At 43.7% G+C, this 22,494-nt stretch overlaps 1 protein-coding gene across 1 annotated transcript in view; it reads right to left on the bottom strand.

The window, feature by feature from the left end:
• The window catches only part of kcnb2b (potassium voltage-gated channel subfamily B member 2b), a 103,753-nt gene extending 81,771 nt beyond the window's left edge, over positions 1-21,982 (bottom strand). Inside the window, exons 1-2 of the mRNA XM_050057211.1 lie at positions 21,534-21,982; positions 19,682-20,394 (exon numbers count right to left, since the gene is read on the bottom strand). Coding sequence (XP_049913168.1) covers positions 19,682-20,266 — 585 coding nt within the window. The 5' untranslated portion in view covers positions 20,267-20,394; positions 21,534-21,982. The remainder of the gene's footprint in view (positions 1-19,681; positions 20,395-21,533) is intronic.
• Positions 21,983-22,494: the final 512 nt, after the last annotated feature.

The following is a 22,494-nucleotide window of genomic DNA, read 5'->3' as shown; positions in this document are numbered from 1 at the left end:
AAACTGTCTCAGCAAAACGTTAGCTCAACCAGAGCTCATGTTTAATCGAAGGGACGAAGAACCAAAGGGAAATTTGTTTGACATTTGCTATTGAGATGGTATTTAATGTATTCTTGTAAATGGAGCTCCACGCCTGCTGCAGAGCACTTGAACTGCAATGTGCTTTGCATGATGCTGTCCATGCAATGTTCTACATGGCTGGCTACAGTGTGCTGCATTTGCAGTCCTACACCATCATGCACGCACACACATGTACTATAGCCACATGTATGTAGCGTGCACTAATATAATCTGCAGGCTGTGTGCACTGCATCTTTCAGTACATTGGCCCTGTGGGGACCAATAGGAAGCCCCTTTTTTTCTGCAGGCATGCAGACTAACCACCTGAATACAGGGCACACACACACACACACACACACACACACACATATGCTCAAATACAAATGGACATGCATGTATGCACACATCTTCAAATACGTCTGAATGTTTGCTGTATGAAAAACCATTGCTGGAAGGGATTTTGTGATTCTGTAAAATCCAAAAGCAAAGTTTAGGAGAAGATTGTGCTGACTGAAAACAGGGATTATTTTACACATACTTAAGGTATGGCTGTGCCCAGGCAGCTCAAACACTTGCTTAAAGTAAGATAAAGGTGATGGTTACACTGAAAAAACATTGACTATAAAGGGGTTGTGAACGTTGCTCTTGAGGATGATAGTTTGCATGGCTAACGTGTTAGCTAGTAATTGTCTATTTGCACATCCAGCAGACACAGAGCCATATTAGCATAATTGTAATTATCTGGCTCTTTACCTGGTAAAAGCTCCTCTGTGCTCAGCAGCTTGTCTCTTTGCTGTTAGGTTCTGAGCAGGTAGCGTAAAGTGGATTTTTAGAGCTATTTTGTTAAAACGGATGAGAGCAGTGAGAGTGAGCCAAAACAGCCAAAGAAAAGACTATTGTGAGCAACAAAATTTTCCTCTTGGTTGCTCTGCAAATATTGAGCATAGTGTTAGTTCAGGTAGGACATGATGTCAAGCTTCACATTCCAGCTACATCAACTGATCTAAAACAGCCCAATCACCTGATGGAGCAGCTGATTGATGGAGGGGAGTCAGCTGATAGATCACATGATTCCTTTCTATGCAACCAATTAGCGAATCTCATTCAGGGCGCCTTATTTAAACCGCTCTGGCCTGCCTACTGTTGCTGCTTCCTCTGCAAGCTGCTTTGCAACCTGCCTCCAATCCAGATCCTCCTTTTCATGATGTGTCTGACTTATCAATGTCATTTCTGTTTGTCATTGATGCTGCTCTGTTCTGTTCCCTGGGGGGTCTTTGCTACTGCCCTCCCTGCCTTAGGTTTTCCATGTAGGCACATGGAAAGGCAGGGAGGTGTGCTCTCTCTGCCTCTGGCTTTCCTCCTTTGCACATGGAAGGGCAGAGAGGTGTGCTCTCTCTGCACAGCTTGAAAGCCCCGCCCCTTGGCAGCCTTCTGCAAGCCCTGCCAGAGCTGCCAGGCAGCGGGATGCCAGCGACCTGAGCGACGGCTTGCGCTCATGAAGCTTTTGGTGTGAATGCACAGTTAGGCTTTCCATGTAGGCGCATGGAAGGGCAGGGAGGTTTGCTCTCTCTGCCTCAGGCTTTTCTCATTTGCACATGGAAGGGCAGAGAGGTGTGCTCTCTCCGCCTTAGGCTTTCCACGTAGGCACCTTTCCTGTATAGGCCCAAGGAAAGTAGAGAGGCCCCAGAACAGAGCCATACTGCCAAATATAATACTGCAAATGGAAAGAAAGGGACTCAGACACTGATGAAACACATATTTTTGACCAAATACAAACTTAAAAAGATGTTCAGTCATGGTGCGTTGTTGAAAGTAACAGACAAACACAGGCCTGTGACGATTAATGAGCAACACTTGAGCGGTGACTCGGCAAAAATGTTTCTGCTCAAAACTGTTGCGTTGTCGCTCGTAGCGTGAACGCAGCATTCAGAGAAACTACTGAGCAACATCTTTCACATTTAACATAGTCATCTGACTCATTGTTAATAAAAAAAAATATTGATTAGCACAGCTTCAAGTTTAAGCAGCAACCAGTATTTAAATTTATGTCCACCTCCACCTGTGCCTGCCCATGTTCTGATTTTTGTTCAGCCTGGAGACAGAGAAGCCAACCGGTCCAGATTAGGCTGTGAACCCCAGGCAATCCACAGTGTCCCTCAACAACTCTAACCCTCCCCCATTAAGCCTCAGCTTGGCCTTCTATTAGACAAGCTAAACAGACAACCGTTTTAATGAGCCCGCCTTTGGCCCTGTATAGCCTTAATCTGATGTATGCCAGTGATGCTAATTGATTCACCATCGTCATGAGCGCGTGATTGTTGCGATGACAGGCAGACGGAACGTCGCAGCTGACACTATGTTACAAGGCTGTTAATTTCTGTCCTCAGACTCTGTAGTGTCGTCAGAGGGGATTAGGGTAGCAGCACATCAGGTCGGGGGTGTGTCTGCACCGTCAGACAGACAGACAGACAGGAGGCTGGATTTATACCTCTCGACACCAGAGTTAATCCTCACAAGAAGACAGACTTGGGCTTTCAATTAGGAAAAGAGTAATTTGTGGAATTTTCTTGTGTTCAGCAAGACAAATTACACGGCCATGATTAAATCTGCTGCCCTCTTAAACACGGCGAAATGGTAAACATTTTTAAATTAATATTTATTAAACTTTTAAACTATTAAACATAAACAGCATTCCTCTGTCACAACTTTCCACTGCCAAAGTGTGTGCTGTTTCTCCAGGCACATTCCTTCAACTCTGAAGAGATCCATCAGCTGTATAAACCGTAAACTCCCAGATATAAGCGCAATCTCGAGTGGCGGAATGAGACAAAAACAAGTAAATAAATAAAAGTTTTAATGTTAAATAAATTGACATGTCGAGGGAAACACAGATAAATATTAATGTTTTGATGAATACATTCCTGTACTTCTTCAGCTGCCTGAGAGAGAAAGTGATCTTTCAAGTGAGCAAAATTGCTGTCTAAGGAATGGAGATGAAACTCACGCCATGTTATCTTTTCGGTCTTTTCATCTGTCTTGTTTGAATATTCCTCAGTCGCTCGGTGGAGACTGTGCATACACGTGTATCCGTGTGTGTGCTCCTGTGTTCACGAGACTGCTTTAAAATTCAATTAATATGCCTTCTGAGACGAACATACCCATACACACACAGGCACACGCTGCCAAAAGGTCACCGTGGAAGTGCGTCACGTTATAAAATTCCACATTTTAACCGAAATTAAAGGGCAGGGTTTCATCAGCTGTGACATGTGAAGAAAGGGAATAAATACATATTGAAGTAATAACAGAGGAGATGAATCATTCATCCAAGGGTGGATGATTCACTGCCTTACCCGCTTTAATGCCTCACATTATAATCCGCATTAGCCTTTACCCATTCACAATGCAGCTATATGTTTAAATAAGACCTCCTAATCTCTCCCCGTATTCCCCGATGCTAAACACTGATGATAAAATCTAGATTTCCAGGTTATATTCTCTGCATGATTGCACGCTGCTGTTTACTCTCTCCTCTCTGTGTTTCGCTGTGCTGTGGTGGGACTGGCCACCTTGTTGGTATTTTTAGAAGTGCGCTTTCCTTTACATCTGCCTCTAAGTGTTACGCAGTTTAATGCTAAGCTTTATGGTGTCTATCCATGGCATAAGATGACTTTTATGGCAACATTAATGCAGTTCTAAAGCGGTATTAGTGTGATCCAAATAGAGCGAGACGACTTACTGTACAGTGGGTGAAAGCAACCACTCAAAAGGGCGAGAATAGCAACACTGGAAATGTGACAAGGGCCGGTGCTACTTTGCCTTGTATCAACAGTCATCCATCAACATTAGTATTGTTATTCGCTTTCAGGCACCTTATTCAATACCTTGGAACAGGAGGCGAAAACTAGGGATGCTTAAGAGTGTTAGGTGGCCTTTAGATACTGTCACGCTACTTAAGGGGGATTTATTGCAAAACAAGTATACTCTAAAAAATCTTTAGTTGGGTGTTTGCCAGAGGCTGCGGCCAGCACCGGTAAGTCTGCGTGCAAGGCAGAACTGACTTCACGAGAGTTTGGCTGATTCATATACCAGCGTACATTGTAAATTAAATACATATAGGTGGAGAAGGCCCATAAATGTTTATTACTTTTGTATGAAAGTGCATCGGGAAAGATGGAAAAGAGGAAATTTAGGAGGAAACAAGTGATTAGGGAGCAAGGGTGAATGACTGGAGGACACCAGGGTAAGATGAAGAGTAGAGAAGAAGAGGTAAACAAACACATTTCTCACCAGAGATGTGGATAATCAAAGAAGGGTATAAAGAGAATCAACTTAGCGGTGAGTCACTGAAGGTGAATCACATAAAGAAAAGAGCTGAGCTGCTGTAAAAGTAGCACCAAGTTCAGAAAAATAAATATAAGGAATCCAGACATAAATAAACAATATCTGCCAGAGCGGAGGGAACGAAACAGAAAATATCAGACACATGGAGAGCGTTTAAAAGCAGTGCAACCAGAGTGCGCCTGGCCAGTGGTGTTTTTTGGTTGACACCTGCACTGTATGTACTACACAGCCTTGTGCTCTGAAATACAAGGAGACAGTTGCGCCTGTCAACACAGTGGTCAATACCTGAGAGTCATCCTATTGATTGGCAAGGCTTCAACCAAATGTCAGCACCCAACAGACCAAAATCTTCCCTGATCCTGCAATAATGGAAGACAGATCCTTCTTTAGCTGGCAGCACTACAAAAACACAATATGTGCTGTGATATGTTTGACAGCCCTTCATAAAACGTCCAGAGTTACCAGTCTTGTTACACACATGCACGTTTGACAGCAGACAAAGGATCAGTCCCACACCTGCACATGGACCTGGGAAATCACAGAAGGCAGAGTGACCTTTCAGGTGTGTCAGATGCTGATCCCTTGGCCCACTGCTTGGCTTTCTGACATTGACACGGGTCACATGTGCTGAGTGTGTCTTCGTCCCTGTGTGCCCTCGGGCCTGCCGGGTTTTTCCCTCCAATGGCAGTAAGCTGATTACAATCACACTCAGGAGCAAAAGGACTGTATCAATGCCTCTTGTCACCTCGCCTGACTAGACACACAGATGGACAGTTCCAGTTGAGGGCGCGTTTACTCATGTGTTTGACTGATATGCTGATTTTTAATGAATGGCTTGGGTACAAATTAAATGGCAGAGGAAGAATGGGATGAATAGAATTTACAAATTAATTCATTTTTTTCCTAAAATTTCACACCCTGGCTGTTAGGGGGATTAAAGCTGTGACCTTTGGGTTACAGATAGATTTCAGTAACTGGTGGAGATGCTGCTGCTTCGAGGAACTGCACTAAATTTAGCCATTTAATCAACTTTTTGTAATATGACTGTAAAAATCAGTAAAAAGAAAGACAAAATTCCATATGTATTTTAATATTAGTGGTGTTAGTAAGTGATGTAAAGCAAATATAATGTTTACCATGTCCATCATCTTTATTTAGTATGTTAATATCTGCTATGTAGTGGCAGGCCCATTACCTGTGCTGTTTGACCACCATGGTCAGAGGGTACAGATGACCTCAGCACAAGGCGGGCCATGCAAAGGTCTTTGGTTGACCATTAAATGGGTTCAAGTACAACAATTTACCTACTGACTAATATCACTTACACTACAAGTTCTATTTATTTAAATGATAAATAAATGTAGTGTAATTATCATGACACATTTCAGCTTGTCATCTGATACCCCACCCCCTACAGTTATTGTGAAAATGGTGCAGTCCAGTTTCGACTGCAGCAGGTTTGCCACCCATTGGTACCAACCATGTCGTGCTATCTTGTCGGGTAAATAACGCTTCAAAAAGAGAATAAAGATAGGCGAAGGAAGATGGTGTATTTGAATATGTCTGCATACTGTACTTAGTCATGGAGGGCATTTTTCTTTCTCTCCTTGTCTTGTTTTTAAAAGGCGAAATAGGCGATAACTGTCACCGTCTTATTTGAAAGAATTTTTTCTCTGTGTTTTAAAATAACTCAACTTTTTGTGCTTTATCATATTTAATAACATGTAACAGGGTCAATTATACAGCAGTAATATGTGTAACAAAGTCAAATGTGCACTTGTAATATTAAGTGTTATAATTACACCAAATTTGTTTCAGTTGTTATTACCTGACACACTTAGGCCTCCGTACTCAATATGTGGAACGTTTGATACTCAGTTTCTGTACCCCTACGTTCACCTTTGGGGGTACCCCACCTATGAAGAGGTGTCTCCCGCCTTACCTCTCCTCTTTTGCTGTTGTGCTCTGTAGGAGAGGTAAGCCACATTGCTCTTGTTTTAGTGCTGTTAAGCTGTTTATAAGTTCATTTTATGGTAACATATTCCTGTGTCACTAAATTTGTGTAGAGTTTGTTTGGTTGAAACTGACAGAGGATTTTGTTTTTACCTCTTGCCGTCAGCTGTCAGGAATAAACGGAGATGGCCTACAAAGATATCCACGGTCTGGGCCTCTTCGTATCAACACAACGCAGACAACACTAGAGTCCACTGGTTACATACATGTTTGGAAAGCAGAGTATGGCCTGAATGGGGCTATAACACTGGATCTAGAAGTGGTTGTTAGAGACTCCATCTCTGTCCCTACAAGTTAACGGCAAAGAGCTTATTTGAAATTGCACAAGTTGGTATTAAAGCAAAGGTTGGGTGGCGGTGGTGGAGAGGTTGTGGATAAGGGGCCCAATTTGGAAAATTTTGTCCCCCTGGTCATAACTCCTAGTGGCTAACCTGTTAAGCGGTAGAAAAAAGTTGGGGATGATAGGACAGGTGGAAATTTTGACCCGCTCATGGCGCTAGAGTAAAAGTCAGGGAATCACCAAAGTTATTATGCTTCATCCTCTGGACATCAGGAGTATCTGTAGTTTATCTGTAGTAGGGATATATCCACTGGATCAAAGCAGTGGTCCGATCAGCAGAAACTAAAACATATTCAAGTAAAAAAAAACCTTGAAATAAGCAGAAATACTGTATCTCATCCCACGGGCAGAAAACCTTAAATATTGTGCTTAAACTTTTATGACTGAATATGAGAATCCACTATTTAAGATGAACCTTATGCATAATGGATGTCAGATATAGGAGAACTGATATTTGAGGTGCATTAAAGCATGTGAAGCATGGCAGAGTTACTGTGGTCAGCACCGAGGAACTCCTGTGGCTCAGCAGAAGACGCGGGAGGTCCACACACACAACAAAGAGCAGGAGATATAATAATTCCTTCTGTCTCTTCCCGCGGTGCGGGGAGACAGCAAACAGCTGGCAGCACAGCCCACAGTGACGCCAACAGCATGATGACACAAGAGAAAAGCGGAGCCAGAGAGAGGGGACAACGGTGTATGAAAATGGAGGCGGTCCAGCAGAGGAGCTAAAATAGGAAAAAGACAGGAAAAGCTAAAGAGGAGGAGGTGGTGAGAGGGACATGTGAAGAAATGCGTTTGCCCTATAACAATAGCTTCTGCTTCGTCACCCAGTATCCATGAGGCAATGGCTGAGAGGTGGCTTTAACCCTTCTAAACCTCCCACTGATCCGCGTGATCCATCTTTTCTCTTATACGTCCTCGGAGGCTCCTTCGTTGAGCTGGGGTTTTTAATTACTGTCTTCTATCCTATAAAACCGAGTCCCTGCTCTGCCGCTGATGCTCTGGAGACCCTCTCGTTGGCCTTGAGAGCCTGGCCGCAAGAAAAGAGACACCACACTTCCTTTTTCTTTCGCATAAACAGCAGCCACTGAGCTGACTTTGAACTCCGCCACACAATAGCTGGTAATTTCAGAGTCAGTGAGAGCTATTAAAGCATTTGGTTGAAATGACACAAACGGAAAATGACCAAAGACACTTCATGTGGGAGAAGGAAAATCATCCCAGTAACGGAGCGTACAAGTTAAAGTCAGTGAGACTGACCTGATCCGCGCTGACACTCCACAGCACAAGTGTCTCCCTTACATTTGCATTAGGGGTTGGTTGTGGGGGCTGAGGTACCAGCTGCTCTGCCTCTCACACAGCCTGTATAGAGATGAATTGCACCCTGGGTGTCGATAAGTCATCATGGCACACCATGGTCACCATGGAAACTACGCAAACACGGCATTTCCGAGGAAACAAGTAAAATGAAGTTGATTACACACTCCTTTTTGGTTTTTTTCCCTCTTTAAGAGCTCCTTGGAGGGTTTTTCTTGATCAGGGGAGACTGCCAGGGCTCCGAAGGATATCCCTTTTGTTAGCCAGGACTCTCTGTATATGCACCACTTGGTTTAGCTCCTCCGCAAGTCATTTTTCAAGGTGTCTGTATTGTTTGTATCGCATGAAAAGCTGCTCAGTTTTTCTATCAAGAAGCAGCAGAGCACCACCACTGCTGCAGGAAGTGGGGACCCCTGAGGAAGTACTTCTCTGACCAGAGGTACTGAATCACAAACATGATTGATAAAGAGCCAAATGTAAAAACCCCACAATGAATACCAATGCAGTCTCATATCACTGCTCCTATGATGGAACGGTGGGCAGGGTCACAATTCAGCTTTCACCACATAAGTAAATAAAGCAAGAAATGCGGAGGGGACGGGAAAACAGAGCGGAGAGATGAAAGGGTGTAGGGGGTCGGAGATATGAGGGGAAATGGAGGATTGTAGGGCGATGGTTGTAAAAAAAAAAGGGAATGTAAAGGGAGGCTATGAAAGCAGCTGGGGTGGGAAACAGGAAGAGGAGAGGAGGTGAAGGATATTGAAAGAGAGAAGGCATGGGGAAAGTGAGGGAGACAACAGCGTGGCACTCACTGTGTTGTGGCACCCACAGAAAGCTAGGTCAGCAGTATTTGAAGGCTTTCGGATAAAGAGGTGTGTGTGTGTGTGTGTGTGTGTGTGTATGGGCACGCCCGTTTGTGTGCAATACTTACGGAGGGCATTAACGTGTGTGCCATTGTATGTATGTGCAGAGGCGTGGAAGACCGGCTGTGATAGTGTGTGTTTGTGTGCAAAGGGGGTTCACTGAAGCACGTAATAGAGACCTGGTGTTCGTAGCGTTTAGAATGATGACTCTCTGCTCGCCACCGTCCTCTCTCCCCCTACTTCTGATGCCTCCTGGGACAAGGGGAACGGCAAAAGACAGGGTGAGCAAACCTCACGAGTCGGCGGTGGAGGTAATGAGCAGGAGGACAGGGAGGAGATGAGGAGCGCAGGAGGAGGAAGGAACACATTAGCCTCTTACCCAGAGTGTCACTCAAGCTGGCAGTGCCAGCCAGCGCTGCTCGCTGCTGGGCCACCGCCACTCCCAGCCTTCAGTGGGATTTATGTCTCGCTTTGACGGTGCTCAAACCTGGGGCTTTTTGCCAGTTTACATCTGCTGGACTTTTTGCAGGGTGAACAGGCGTGATGTGTGCGACTCATAGAGAGTGTGTTAAAGAGGCTATAATCACTCATTTTCTTTTAACAATACATCACTTCACTCATAATGATGACCCCACAGACAATTAACTCTTCTTCATAGTCACTGTTTAAGTCTTCAGGCTTGCAACTTTACTGTTTTGGTTCACTCTAACCACTCACATTTTTGGCTGTAAGGGAAAAAACTGTACACTACCAGCTATTCACCAAACAGCAGACAGATAAAGTTAGTGACTATCTGGTGGACATAGCGGAGCATTTAGCAGCTTAAGTGCCACATATCTCCCTCAGGGGTGGGTGGAGACCAAAATAAATTTAAAAGAGAGTAAATATTGGACTAACATTCATCAAGTCGACACAAACACAACTCCAAATGGATGTGCAAACGTTCAAGTGTTTGCTAACAAGTTGGTCATCAGTTGGTGTTATGTTCACAACTGGTTTCCAGGCAGGGTATACTCTGGACAGGTCACCAGACTATCACAGGGCTGACACATAGAGACAGACAACCATTCACACTCACATTCACACCTACGGACAATTTAGAGTCACCAGTTAACCTGCATGTCTTTGGACTGTGGGAGGAAGCTGGAGTACCCAGAGAAAAAACAGACTGACACAGGGAGAACATGCAACCTTAGCACCACCCCAGGGAACCAGGAATCCTCTTGCTGTGAGGCAACAATGCTAACCACTGCACCACCATGCCGCCCATAAGCTGATGATAGATAATCAAAAACATACAGGTATGTGGAGATGTTGATTCAGTAAGTGACAGGAATCATAATTGATTAATCATTCAAGTCATTCATCAAAACAAAATGCCAGACATTCTCTAGTTCTGGCTTCTGAATTATGAGAACTTCCTGCTCTTGATGGCTCTGCGCCTGCATCAGCTGTGGCCAGAGGGATTATGATTTCGAGCTGTCTGTCCAGTCGTACATACCATCCTTGTGAACGCAACATCTCAAGAACACCTTGAGGGAAATTTCTTCAAACTGAGCACAAACACCCACTTAAACTCAAGGATGAACTGATTAGAATTTAATGGTTAAAGGTCAAGGTCACTGTGACCTTGCATGCATCCCATTCACGTGAATGCGATATCGCAAGAACACTTTAAGGGAAATTTCGTCAAACTGAGCACAAACGCCCACTTGGACTCAAGAATGAACTGATTAGAATTTAATGGTCAAAGGTTAAGGTCACTGTGACCTTGCATGCGCTCTCATTCACATGAATGCGATATCACAAGAACACCTTAAGGAAATGTCTTCAAATTTGGCACAACATGAAAAACATGAAAAAAGGTCTGCATGTTATAGTTCCTTGAGTGCAATTTATTGGCACATCCGCAAGGGACATTTCAAGCTAATGTTCTTCTTCAGAGGAAGTCTGGCTGGAAACGTCACTTGTGGATGTGCTAATAAATTGTACTTAAGGGAGTTGCAGTGTGCTGACCTTTTTTCATGTTGTTTATTGCTATGTTTTATTGGTCCAGCATCTGCCTTGAATGTCTTTGGGATGTGCGCAACTACTCTGCTTTTTCAAATTTGACACAAACTCCTACTGGGACTCAAGGATGGACTGATTAGATTTTGGTGGCCAAAGGTCAAGGTCACTGTGACCTCACAAAACATGTTTTTGGCCATAGATCAAGCATTCATATGCTAATTCTGACAATTTTTCAATGGATTTAAACAACGATATCTTATATCCAAAAGGTCAAAGGTCAACATCAGTGTGACATCATGGTGTTAGACAAAAACACATAATTCAGCATTATAATCAGGAACAGAAGGGGAGACATTTGGTCAGATACTGAATTGGTGACACTAATCTTGGGTCTTCACCTTGAACTGTGCTGATTGTATAGCTCTTCTGTGCTGATGTGTGTGTGTGAAGCATCCACATTTTTGAATACGTACCTTCTGTACAGCAACATCTACTGTCAGGGATACATGTGAGTCTGGACAAACATGAGCGTTAACTGTGACTGCAACAACCGTGAAGCCGTAATTCTAGTTTTCTCTTTTATATCAGAATTAAATATCTTTGGGTTTTGGATTGTTGATTAGATAAAACAAGTGAATTAATGATCTCACCTTGGACTCTGGGAAATTTTACACACTAAATGATTACTTGAAAAAGAATCGACGTCTTAACTGATTAAGAGAATAATCCTTTGTTGCAATCCTAGTCATAACAGATTTGTCCACTTAGGAAATGTGAGGGTGTATTCTGGGGATGACAGTAGAATTACTAATGAGGTTCCAGCCATCAGGCTTCTCACACCATCTGGTCACTCATTAGCCTTGGCTTGTATTGGCCATGTTGTTTGTACTGGACTTGTGCTATACAGTGGTGAGTTCCCCTTGTTCCCCTCAAGTTACACTCAGTCCAGTTTTGCTTGTTGCTCCCCCGTCTCTATTCCTGAAAGCGTGTGAATAATATAGTGTATATTAGACGTGGCTCGTGCGTTTTACTTAATGATGTCTTCATTCATGAATCACTACATGCATGGTCAAGTGCAATAAGCCTTCAGACAGGCCAGTGGGCTCTGTTGGGACACCACTGCCGCTAAGCTGCGTCCAGACTGTAATTCCTCTGCATGCGAGCTCCCGCTGGTAATCATGAAAATGGAAGAAAGCAGCAGAGGGCTGATTGTGCAAAGCAAAGCAAAAAAAAAAAAAGACAAGAGGATGGATGTGTGTTGTTGCAATTACTGCACGCATTAATAAACAAGCATTTGTGGAATTATTAAAAATGTACGACGGCATGTTTTCAACAGATCAATTTTAAGGGTCAGCAGCATCGATAGCTTTATCTGGCTTCATCTCCAACAACTTCCTGTGCCTCACTCCAAATGTTCCCTTTCAACCCTGTGGGTGAAGCTCACAGATAACAACGCTTTAGTGAGATCAATAACGGGCTGCAGTGTCCTAACCTCCGCTTCATTTTAAACATGACCTTGGGGGACCTCTGCTGTAAAAGCCAAATGGGATCCAGTCCGGCTTTTAAGAGTGAGAGATAATCTGACACAAACATTTTGAGAGCATTTAAAATTAAGAAGTGTTTTTATGACATAAGTGTTGATAACGTCCCCTGGGTATCATTTGCAATATACATTTTTACTGCTCTTCATACAGTGGTCCATCAACACAATCAGGAATCAAATGCACACACAGTATGGGTATAAAACTGAGCTACAAGACTAACTTCAAAGTACTTTCAGTGTCTCACAGTCAGCAGATATCAGAATCCCGGCAAACGTGCAACACTGTTGTTATGAAAGTTGATATTTGCTGCTTAGTAACATAACTGTGGATTCAAACAAGCCAGCTAAACTGTGGAGAGTGGAAAGTGCTCTGTCCACTGCTCACACCCCTCGTGCAGTTTGTTGTCCATATGAGGAGAGTCGTGTTTAGAGTGAGTAAAAAGCAGAGCAAACTAGTGAGTATTTGCTGTGTACACAACAAATCAGCCAGTTTCCATACAAACAATATACGACACACACATATGCTTTAAACAAATCAAAACAGCTGGAGTGTGTAAGGGTGCATTTGATATGCTTTCTCTATCATTTTAACACCAATAATGTTCTGGGCTGATTTTAATTTAAGATAATCCCTATGTTGCAGGTGACTTCCGGAGAGCAAAGAAAGACAGTGATGGACTGAGGGGACGGCGTTAAATTGCATCCTGGAACATCCAGATGATAAATGCCGCTCCCTCTGCCTGTGCAGGCTATAAGAACTCATGCCACCTATAATCTAGGAGGTTCTGTCTTATCTGATTATGATTGTGGGGTAAAGAGGATTTAGGTGCTGGTGCCTAAACGCTAGGCTGTACTGATTAGAGGCCCGATGGAAGGCTTATGTAACCAGGAGGCTGCAGGAGTGGAGAGGGTGTGCTCTACCTATATGACAGACTCCTCTGCTGCGATGCATCCTGATAAGTCACTAGGGGCCAAATAAGATCATGTAGTTCAGTAATAAGTATGGAGTAATGATCAGCTGCCTCTTGCACAGACGCAGACAGCAAAATCTGATTTCAGCAGTCAATGTCAGCATCCAGTGGGCAGGCTTTTTATGGAAACAAGCACAAAATAACAAGCTGAGAACATTTCTTCCATAACATGCCAATGCCTATCGATTTAACCTTCTGAAGACTGACCGCAAACACGCGGCGATGAAAGCATGATGATGAAAAAAGTGGATCTAGTGCTTCAATTTGACCCCGGGGGCACGTGCTGTGCAGAACATTTGACTTAACGCTGACTAAAGGCCTCTCCTTCACTCTCCCTATCCCCACCTCTCTTCATATTTGACTCTCCCACTATCAGAAACTACATCAGCACACACACACGCACACACACACACACAACACCAAATGCTTGCCTCAGTGCTGTAAAAGCCTGGAAGGAAACAGACGGATGGAGAGTTAGAGGCTGTCTGCAGTGATCTGACACAACAGGCAGCTGTGTGCTCCATGAATTTGCTCCCGTCACTCTTAAAGCTGTGCATTAATATTTCCACTTCTGCTGATTTTATAAATCAATCAACAAAATATTACAGTGTGTTGTGCACTTTGCAGCTACTCCACATGAAGACAGATGACTATGACATTCACAAAACTGCCTTTTGAGGTGCCTGTTACAGTACCTTATCATGCTACAGCTTCCTCACATTGTGTCATCATCATCAGCAGTGTCTGTGGTGGACTGGCTTTGGCTGCTTCCAAGCGTGGGAGGACCAAACAGCACAAAGTCTGCACCCATGCAGGCCCATTGCTCAGCATTCCCAATAGCTAGACTAGATTATTAGATAAAGGGGAGAGTAATGGTGCACATCCACATTAAGAGCGAGCACGAGGCTGGACATGGCTGATGTAGGGAGGGAGGGGAAGGGCTGGGGGTGGGGGTTGAAAACCCAACTTGAAATGTCTGGCAAGTAGAAACATTGATCTCTTTAAAATGCTCTGAATCCTCGGCCATTATTTCCCCCGGCTGCCCAGACTCTAAAGTGAAGAAAACCTAAACAGGAGGGATGTTTTCTTATCTCGAAGCTTTGCATGAACACAAATCAAAACAAAAAGATGCTGCTCTTGCAAACTACGCTATACATATATTAACACAGGCACGCATGTAACGTCTAATAGCATTAATTTATGATCCTGGGAACAGAGCCTGACTCATATGTTAACGTTGAAGCTCTTACTAAATCACTAATTGTGTGGCGAACGGTTGGTCAGTTCCTGATATTTATTACGCACGTTCTGCATATCGTCATGCGTCTCTGACTACGGAAAGAAATGCATCTAATCACGTTTCCTGTCACGCCGACAAAAAGCACAGGCAGGGTACAAACTACATTTACATACATGCACCAAGATCTTTGCAGGAGTGATGCCAGGTAACGGTAATACATTTTACACGGTGAAATATAAAAGCAGAAGTCACTGTAATTTAGTCTCCTTACAGCACTCCAGCAATTTGGATATGGCTTCCTTTTATGAGCTTGTGCTAAGTGTATTTGCTGTACAACTACACCCGTGACTCATTGTAAACAAAAGAGGGTCAGGGCTGCACAAATCCTTCTGGCTCAGTATCAAGGATGACACGTTCTACTGGATTAATAGAAATTATAGCCCACAGTAAGGAAGCAGAAGCAACATCCAACTGAGGTTTTTTCGAAGACATGAGAGCCACTCTCATCTTATATAATTTAATAGCACATGGCAATATTTTACCAGTGGCTGTGAGCTGTGGAGACACTCAAACACAACAGACATGAGGCACTTAAAGGGACAGTTCACCCCCTCAAAAATATATATTATTCCTCGTACCTGTAGTGCTACTTAATAATCATGATTAGGGCTAGGTGATTTATCCTAAAAATTATATCACAATATTTTTAGGCTATATCTCAATACACAATATATATATATGGATATTTTTAAATTATTAATTAAAGCACGTCATCAATGCTAGGACCAGGAGACAAAATCAAACATAGTATTTCTGACCCAGTACCTTCTCTAATGCGACAAAGTTGAAAGGATGACTATTGTTTTGTTTGTTTGTTTTTTCAGAAAATTAACACAATGAGATTTTTGATCAATAATCATCAATAAAGCATTAAAACAAATAGCAAAGTCTGGTAAATTGATACATTTACATCACTTTACTGTAATGCAGCCTTTAAAACAAGGGAAAAAACACCATTCATGCCACATCATGATACAACGAAATCTAAGATGATATATTCTGTCATATCTCGATAACGATATAAAATCTGCGAATTGGCCAGCCCTAATCTACATTGTTTTGGTGTGAGCTGCTGATTGTTGGCGATTTCTGCCATAGAGATGTCTGGCTTCTCTTTAATATCGTGAAACTAGATGGCACTCGGCTTGTGGTGCTCAAAGCACCAAAAGAATACATTTGAAAAACTCAACAGCAATGTCTCTTTCCAGAAATCATGACCTGGTTACTCAAGATAATCCACAGACCTTGTTGTGAGCAGTTTCATGTAGGAACTATTTTCTTTCTGCTGATCTATGCCCACCAACTGTATCAGTGTACAGAAGGAAGTGTGCATCTACAGCTAGCTCACCTAGCATCACTGAGCTAGCTAAAGTTACAGCTCAGCCTAGGAGGACGCCATTATTGTTTTCATCAGTCACTAGCACAAGGCTCTCATCCATGAGTAGATGCACACTTCCTTCTGCATGGTGATACAGTTGGTGGGTGTAGCTTGGTAGAAAGAAAATAGTCCCTACATGAAACTGCTCACAAGAACTACTTTCTTACTATCAGACTACACCTACCAACTGTATCAACTGTATATTTACTGAGCTACAACCATAAAATTGTGCAGAAGGAAGTGTGCATCTACTACTAGCTCACGTAGCACCACTGAGCTAGCTGACATTACAGATCAGCCAAGAAGAACACTGTTAATGTTTACATCTCACGCTGACACGAGCCTTCCTTCCATGAGTAGATGCAAGCTTCCTTCTGCACAGTTTTATGGTTGTAGCTCAGTAGAAAGAAAATAGTTCCTGCATTAAACTGTTCACAACAAGGTCTGTGGATTATCTTGAGTAACCAGGTCATGATTTCTGGAAAGAGACATTGTTGTTGAGTTATTCAAATGTACTTTTTGGTGCTTTGAGCACCACAAGCCGAGTGCCATCTAGTTCCATTATACTGGAGAGAAGGCAGACATCTCTACGGCTGGTATCTCCAACACTCTGCAACTCACACCAAACAATTTAGATTATTAAAAAGCACCACAGGTAAGAGATAAAATATGTATTTTTGATTTGGGGGGTGAACTGTCCCTTTAAGAAAGACTGCTCTTGTTATTCTATTTTTAAAAAAGTTTCCAAAACAGGACATGATGAAAATTCAGCCAAGGTTTTCAGGTGTGAGCTCCTGCAGGTGTACACACACAGCGTGCAATATCTCGTTGTGACATGAACTTCTCACTTCTCCCCCTGGACACCTGTGACAAGCCAAGCACCAGATAGAAGCGGACACTATCCAACCACCCCCCCCCTCCCCCTCTTCCTCCTCCTCACACTACGAGGTCACTCAACCAAAAGTCACGCAGTAACACAGAGAAGCCACTGCATTAGCCAGTGTCCTTTTTGTTTTGACCATTTCATTCATTATTCATTGGGAAAGGTTTGCAAAGATCCAGCTCAGCATCCTGAGGCGTAACTTACATGACTGCATCTCTTACATCACTCTCTCCTCTCTTTCTCTCTCTCTCTCTCTCTCTCGCAGGGCTTTCCTCTGCCACTATCTCTTCCGCCACCTCTCCTCCTTCACTTGTGGCTTTCCTTGCTCAACTCTCACCTCCCTGCTCCTTCCTCCAACCAGTTTTTCTTGATGAAATGTGTGATTAGTTTCAGTCATTTCCAATCTGCAGGGGCTTGCCGGTACTTCCAGAGCATGCAAGTCTGTTATTGCTGATGAATGTAATCCCAGCTTGATTGACCCTGCTGAAAAGGTCACTCCTCTCATGCTTAACCTTTATTTAAGGGCAGAGAGGGCCATAGGTGCCACAGAGCGGCACAATGGGCTGTTATATCTGATTAAGGCAGTGTAAGAGAAAGGGAGTGAGAGAAAAAGGAGAGAGAGAGAATATGCCAGAAGACACTGTGATTGCATTTGACAAAGGGCTCAGGTTGCTTTGTATAAAAGCACACGGCAGTGTACCAGCCTAGTAATGGCATTTGCTTGGTCAAGGGCTTTCAAGGGTTCTCACTGCACCGTGCGTGCCCCATAAAAGGCTTCCCTGACCTCAGGGAGCTGCCATCTGACAGTGGAGCAGCCTCGACAGTCTATTTCCAAATGTTCTTTCAGCTGTGGATAACCTTAGTGCGATCGCAAGGCTGAGCCATTAGAGTCACGTTCAAGTTCTCCTGGTAGAGCACTCAGCAGAATGTCAATTTGAATTAGGGGGGGGATTTCCCTTTAAGGTTTCGCAGGCTTCCCCCACACGCTGGTGAACAGGTCAGCAATACCGAGATGTGTCTATAGAACGAGGGACTGTATTGAGCAGGTAAATCACTTTAAATATCACACACCGTATCAAATTACCCAACTGCTGTCACCTGGGTTCGCCTTAAATTGGATATTGGCAGCCTCCTTATAATTGATTCTTGTGATATACAGCTCCTCCGTGGGGGCTGGGTACAATTATTAAGCTGAGGCGGGATCCTTGTCAATCACAAATCACTAGTTGATTCAGGGAAAACAAGCTACGCAGGAATAATACAGGAAGGGAGGGTAAACACAGCAGCCCTATTAAAGGATCTGAACCTCATGTAGTCAGTGTCATTACCATATTTTTGCCATTTTTAAAGCAGGCTACTGCACTATAAATTTAGCACAAGGCATCAGGGGTTTGAAATTGAATCTAGCAGGATATCCAAACTGTCTAAACCAAAAGGGAAACGTCCTTTGCCTCAAGAGGAGAGGAGAGGAGAGGAGAGGAGAGGAGAGGCGTCAACAATGCACCGCACAGCATATACAGCACTTTAGGAGCTGTGTGAGGGGATGATGTTAGTTTGATCACACACACACACACACACACACACACAGAGGAGGATCCTGTGTTTATGATCCTCTGACATGGAATATAATCCCAGGCCAGCCCTGCCCTGCACTGCCACGATGATAAGATCAGGATACTGGAGACCAAAGGTAAATTACCAGTGATTGGATTTCGTCAAGGTTGACCTACCTAATTGAGGAGCGAGTCAGAGCGGGGATGGGACGAGGTGGAGGAGGAGTTAAAAAGAGATGTCATCATGTTACCAAAGACAGCCTGGACATTGCTACACAGTCATTCGATTTCTGTGAGATTTGTCATCCTTGCATGAAAACTGCACGTGACCAATGCAGCAGTTTTCCAAACATGTGGTACGTGGGAAGGGAGAAGCACTCGTCTCTACCTCGTCAAATTGTATAAAAGCGCCCAAGGTAAATATAGTAAAGGGCTCGAGGATCAACAGTTTTCATTGATACACCTGCAACAAACTTTTGACACCATCCACGTCGTCTCTCTGACTCATCCAATCAGTGAGTAAGACTGACGCGAGAAAATAGACTTCACTGTGTCACAAGTCCCTGACAGATCTAGTCTACACTGACACACTTTATCCCTGCAAAGAAAGCAACACCAGCAGCTGACGCACCCACCAATTATTTTGTCAAAGCAAATGGAGTCTAAATCCAGCTCCTGCAGTGATTCCACTACTAATTTATACAGAATTATAAATTCTACTTTCCATTATATTTGCATGCACATCACACATCTACCTCCACTCCTCATCGTCTGCTTCTGTTCTCCCATTACATCCACACACACATATTGTTTCCCAAAGTCTGCAGCTTTCTCTGTATTTAATCCATCCCCTAACAACTGTTGCTACTTACGAAGATGGAAGGCAGACAGATGGCACAAGAAAGCACCTGATGAGAGTACAGTGCATGCCTGTTTAAGATTCAAATTGATGAACTTGTGGTTATTTTTTTACAGGTGGGAGTAGGCCTTTAATAAGTGCGCTTGTAATGTGTTATGATCCAGGCAGAGTGTTGGGCTTTGAATGCGATCGGGATATGTGAGATGGGGGCGGTGTGATCACACTTCCAGATTCGGTTCCCTACCTTGGCAGCCACCGAGGAGCTGGGCTTCTCCAGGAGATCCCACAGCTTCTTTCTCTTGTCTGGGCAGCAGGTGTTATCAAACTCTCCCTCACCCTCCCTCTCCCTCATTGTCTCTGCCTCCCTCCGCAGCTCCTCATTCATCTGCTCCTTTTTCTGGTGGTAGCGGGCCTGGCAGCAAGACTCCAGGTAGATTTCGTCAATCCCCCAGTAGTCTAACTCCTGGCCGAACGAAAGGGCGCACATCTCCTCCATCATGTGTAATTTGCCTGTGCGGTAAAAGTTCAGAATGGAGGTGAAGGCCCCCGGGTGCCGGTCAAAGAAGTACTCGTTTTCGTTCAGGCTGTAGTCGTCGCAGACTTCCATCAGGGACTCGTGGGTGTTGCAGTCTCGAAGCTTGCCCAGCCGGGTTCTGGGTAGCCTGTCCAAGGTCCGCCACAGGACCTCGTGGTTCAGGCCCCCGACGTTAAGGCGGACTCTACGGGAGCGGGCTTTGGTGCGGATGATGTCGATGGGCTCGGGGGGCAGGGAGGGAGCGGTTCGGATGTTGGTGGGCTTGAGCCCTGCTGGTCCAAGCTTCTCAGCCATGGTGGAAGTAGAGACTTTTTGGGGAAGATGTTACGATGACACAAAAAAAAAAAGGGGGTAAATAGAAAAATAAAAAGTCGAAAATGTTTTAATTATGTTGGATCTTCTTTAGGCAAGTCCCTCCATGGCTGAGAAAACAAAAGAAACAGTTTGTGAGATGACTCAGTGACCGATGACACACAAGTTAATTACCACCAGTATTGAAAATTGGATGTATCACAAAATGTTCTTCTCGTTTCTGCTGTGTTAAGCACATTTCAAGGCCAATAAATAAATAAATAGCTGAATAAATAAATAAATTAATAAGCTCTTTTTAAGCACTAAGACAGTCACCTGTTACTTTGAATTGCCAGTCAAAAATAGTAACAGCTGCACCGTGCTATTGATCCCATCCATCACATTTCTAAGAAGGTGTTAGGTAGAATCAATGATTTTGTTTTAACAGTCAATATGGCTGCTTTGCTTTTCACTCCGCTCCAGCTCTGTTGTGGCTGTAGTGAGGCAGTGAACTCCTGCTGGAGCACTATGCAGCCTCATCGGTCAAAAAAAAAAGGGGGACTCGGTGGTAGGTCAGGAAGCAAATGAACCGAAAGAAACCTTCATATTCATTCATGTCTTCTCGGTATTTGAATGGACAGCAATTTCTGGGGTCTCATTTAACTTGTCATTTTCAAATACCCTTTCCCTTGCTACTTTGGGTCATTATGATCACATTTTCTGAGAAATATGACCCCTTACACACGAGAAAAGGCAGTGTGTGGAGTTATAATTTAACAGAATGATTAAAATGCCCTTCACACTTGGAAAAATCCTCAAAATTATATATAAAAAGTTGCAAATATCAGTCTTTAATCATTTATGGAGAAAGGTTGCCTTTTAAAATTAGGAACAGGGTATTCTTGATGTTCTTGAATGCAACAGTTTTTGGTTACATTTGACACAGGCTGACAATCTGGACCAAACACTGGCTACAAAACAGCCAATTTTACTATGCAAATAATGAGAATGAGTAGATGTGTGTGGGGAGGGGTGTAAAACGGCACCACATTATGAATCCATATGTCCTGACTTGTTCTGCAGTCCTATAAATTCAGAAAGCATTGCAGACCTGTTACGCTGTTGTGTGTTCAGTGAGGTTTTTATAATGCAACACCTGCTATGTAAATCAGTCCAAACAATCCGCACTTGCAACGCACGGATTTTTAGATTTCGACTTAAAGTATCCAAATTAAAGGAAAAAATGTCAGAACAATAATCTGTGCCTCACCTTGCCGGGATAAACCACCTTTTGCATGCAAACTCCTCTTGTTCCTAAGGGAGTAGAAGATGAAAAGGGAGCCGGGATCCCCCTTTAGTCAAGCGGCCACGACTGAGGAGAGCACTCCGCGGACTCCGCGCAGAGAACGCGCGTCCCACATTTTGTGTAAATTGAGTCGAAGAAGAGGAGAAGAAAGATAAAAAGCGTGTATGCCTTTCTTTAGAAGCGATCAGTGTAACAGAACCGGCGCTGGTTCGCCATCGGAACACTGTGGAAAGAGTCCTGCCTTCATCCAAAAGCTCGTAGAGACTGAGGCTGGCTCTGTGAATCACTGTGTGCTGCAGACGTCGTGCGCGTAAAAGGCAACGGGAAGGAACGGGATAAGCGAACTGCGGAGTGTCCCGCTGTATACTACACAAGGAGGAGCAGAGGGGTGCACGCGGGCTGCGCCACATCCTTGAGGTGGAAACCTATAATATGCAGCTTATATTAAAGCAAAGCAGCTCGTTGCGTTTCGAGGTGTGTGACTTGGAACTGTGGCTGTGGGAGGATGCTGAAGTGTGGACGCAAAGAGAGTTGATTATGAGATATCATAACATTAGGCTGTAGTACAAACACACACCCTCACACACACACAAACACACACACACACATCTCTATAAAGGCTGCTGTAGAAATGATATGAGGTGTACACTTTGCCACAGGCCACTTTTAGTGAAATGACCATGAAATGCTGCACAACTGATAGAAAATTATTATATTTACTCCAATTTTGTTTCTCATAAGAACAAAACAAACTTCCTCCACCCACTCACTCTCACACTCCAGCACTGTTGCCAAACATCACAAATAAAACAGCTAAAACCTGAAAGGTGACAACTAAGCAACCATTTCAGTGAGTAACCTGATCCAAGAAGACGGCCGAACCCTTTTTGTCTTGACCACTTGAGAGACCAGTAAGGCAGCGATA

Source organism: Epinephelus moara, chromosome 11 (assembly GCF_006386435.1).
Source record: "Epinephelus moara isolate mb chromosome 11, YSFRI_EMoa_1.0, whole genome shotgun sequence".
NCBI lineage: Eukaryota > Metazoa > Chordata > Actinopteri > Perciformes > Serranidae > Epinephelus > Epinephelus moara.
Note: the sequence above shows the minus strand (reverse complement) of the source record. Positions and strands in the feature narration are given on the sequence as shown.